The sequence below is a fragment of the Perca fluviatilis genome, chromosome 23 (genome assembly GCF_010015445.1).
Source record: "Perca fluviatilis chromosome 23, GENO_Pfluv_1.0, whole genome shotgun sequence".
NCBI lineage: Eukaryota > Metazoa > Chordata > Actinopteri > Perciformes > Percidae > Perca > Perca fluviatilis.
In genome coordinates, this window is record NC_053134.1 from 1,444,403 (window position 1) to 1,447,780 (window position 3,378).

Below are 3,378 nucleotides of genomic sequence, written 5' to 3' on the forward strand. Positions count from 1 at the left end.
AGTGAGAGAGAGAGAGAGAGAGAGAGAGAGAGACAGAGAGAGAGAGAGAGAGAGAGAGCAAGCAGAGTCACATTTGACATGTGCAATGTTTCTGTGCGTGACATATTTCTTCGGAAGATAGATACGAAAGAAATGCGTAGGAAACGTTTTTGTCCACGTAGTGCCAGGATCTAGCCCCGGGACCGATGAGTGACTGTCTGTGTGTTGTCAGATGGTGTCTGGTAAAGTGAAGAAACCGGGCAAACGCGGCCGCAAGCCGGCGAAGATCGACCTGAAGGCCAAACTGGAGCGGAGCCGGCAGAGCGCCAGAGAGTGCCGAGCCAGGAAGAAGCTGCGCTACCAGTACCTGGAGGAGCTGGTCTCCAGCAAGGAGAGAGCCATCTGCGCCCTGCGGGAGGAGCTCGACATGGTAAACACACATCTTCATCATGTAGGAATTGAGCGTTAAATACTAGGGGTGGGGAAATCAATACAGCATAGTATCGCGATATTTTTCGTGGTAATACTGTATCGATACACAGACGCCAAGTATTGATCTATATCTATATACAGTACAGGCCAAAAGTTTGGACACACCTTCTCATTCAATGTGTTTCCTTTTTATTTTCATGACTATTTACATTGTAGATTCTCACTGAAGGCATCAAAACTATGAATGAACACATATGGAATTATGTACTTAACAAAAAAGTGTGAAATAACTGAAAACATGTCTTATATTTTAGATCTTCTTCAAAGTAGCCACCCTTTGCTTTTATTAATAAGGGAAAAACTTCCACTAATGAACCCTGGACAAAGCACACCTGTGAAGGTAAAACCATTTCAGGTGACTACCTCATGAAGCTCATTGAGAGAACACCAAGGGTTTGCAGAGTTATCAAAAAAAGCAAAGGGTGGCTACTTTGAAGAATCTAAAATATAAGACATGTTTTCAGTTATTTCACACTTTTTTGTTAAGTACATAATTCCATATGTGTTCATTCATAGTTTTGATGCCTTCAGTGAGAATCTACAATGTAAATAGTCATGAAAATAAAAAGGAAACACATTGAATGTGAAGATGTGTCCAAACTTTTGGCCTGTACTGTACATGCGTGTGACGTTGTTCTGGCGATAGCACAGCACGCCACGTGGCGACTTACATGTTTACGTCCGCTGTATACAGCGTAGACACGTGGAAAGCTCTAAATGCGTCCAGATAACACCAGTTTAAGTCCAGTTTATTTGACGTTTTGTATTGGCCTGACCCCCCCCATCCCTAACCTGACTCCACCAGATGGATCGCTTCCCATTTGCTCGGCATCTCCATCTGGGAACTTTCCGTTGGAGAACATTTGGGAAGGGGGCGAAAATCCTGGTTATCTGATTGGATAAACCACCTGTCTATCACCACCTAAACCCGCCTCAAAACCAACGCTGATCGGTCGGTCGTTTTGGCGAACGGCTCCAAATGTTCTCCATCTCGAGATGCCAGACTGACCTGGGAGGAGAAAACTGGAGCTGGCCAGATCAGGACGCTCTCATAAAATGATTGTTGTTGTTATTATTTCCCTGTGTGGTGTGCAGTACAAGCAGTGGTGTTCGGCCATGGATCAGGGGAAGATCCCGTCAGAGATCAAAGCTCTGCTGACCGGAGACGAGCAGAAGTTGCCCCAGGGCGGCAGCGCCGGCACCAAGACGTCCAAGAAGAACAACATCAGCAGCAGCGCTTAACCTCCCCATACAGAGACTGACCCTACCAAACAATCATCTCCACAGCCTGCATGTAGGTAACCTCCCCCAGCTGTTAGCCTAGCTAATCTTTGTCTCCCAGACGCACACGGAGCTGCGTTTATGTAAGTAATCTCTGAAGATGTAATTTAGGCGCTTTCAGACCAGAGTGAGCTCAAAAAATAACACAAATATTTCAGCTCTCTGTCCTTCATCAGAGACCGTTTCTGCTTTCGGAATATTTAGTCCATCGATCGGTCCAAAATACCGTAAATACTCACTCATAAAACAACTTTTTTCAGAGTTTGTATGAACCCATAATGTGTCTTCAGGCCTGAGAGGGTTTAGAGAGGAACTCGGCTTCACTGGATCACTTTTAATCTTATTTTATAAACTAGTTTAAACTATATATATATATATATATATATATATATATATATATATATATATATATATATATATATATATATATATAAACCAGATAAAGAAAGGTTGTGTTTATGTCATCTATGACTTTTTATCACTTTCTTCGACATACTATACTTTGACTTTTAGACATACTATACTATGACTTATATACATACTATACTATGACTTATATACATACTATACTTTGACTTTTGGACATATTATACTATGACTTTTAGACATACTATACTTTCACTTTTGGACATATTATACTATGACTTTTAGACATACTATACTTTGACTTTTGGACATATTATACTATGACTTTTAGACATACTATACTATGACTTATAGACATACTATACTATGACTTTTAGACATACTATACTTTGACTTTTGGACATACTATACTATGACTTTTGGACATACTATACTATGACTTATATACATACTATACTTTGACTTTTGGACATATTATACTATGACTTTTAGACATACTATACTTTCACTTTTGGACATATTATACTATGACTTTTAGACATACTATACTTTGACTTTTGGACATATTATACTATGACTTTTAGACATACTATACTTTGACTTTTGGACATACTATACTATGACTTTTGGACATACTATACTATGACTTATATACATACTATACTTTGACTTTTGGACATATTATACTATGACTTATATACATACTATACTTTGACTTTTGGACATATTATACTATGACTTTTAGACATACTATACTTTGACTTTTGGACATATTATACTATGACTTTTAGACATACTATACTATGACTTTTAGACATACTATACTATGACTTTTAGACATACTATACTATGACTTTTGGACATATTATACTATGACTTTTAGACATACTATACTATGACTTTTAGACTTACTATACTATGACTTTTGGACTTACTATACTATGACTTTTGGACATACTATACTATGACTTATAGACATATTATACTATGACCTATAGACATATTATACTATGACCTATAGACATATTATACTATGACCTATAGACATATTATACTATGACCTATAGACATATTATACTATGACCTATAGACATATTATACTATGACCTATAGACATATTATACTATGACCCATAGACATATTATACTATGACCCATAGACATATTATACTATGACCTATAGACATATTATACTATGACCTATAGACATATTATACTATGACCTATAGACATATTATACTATGACCTATAGACATATTAT

At 37.4% G+C, this 3,378-nt stretch overlaps 1 protein-coding gene across 1 annotated transcript in view; it reads left to right on the top strand.

Moving 5' to 3' along the window:
* The window catches only part of crebl2 (cAMP responsive element binding protein-like 2), a 2,910-nt gene extending 1,189 nt beyond the window's left edge, over positions 1-1,721 (top strand). Inside the window, exons 2-3 of the mRNA XM_039791259.1 lie at positions 212-409; positions 1,567-1,721. Of these exons, the coding sequence (XP_039647193.1) occupies positions 212-409; positions 1,567-1,713 (345 nt within the window). The 3' untranslated portion in view covers positions 1,714-1,721. The remainder of the gene's footprint in view (positions 1-211; positions 410-1,566) is intronic.
* The last annotated feature ends 1,657 nt before the right edge of the window (positions 1,722-3,378 follow it).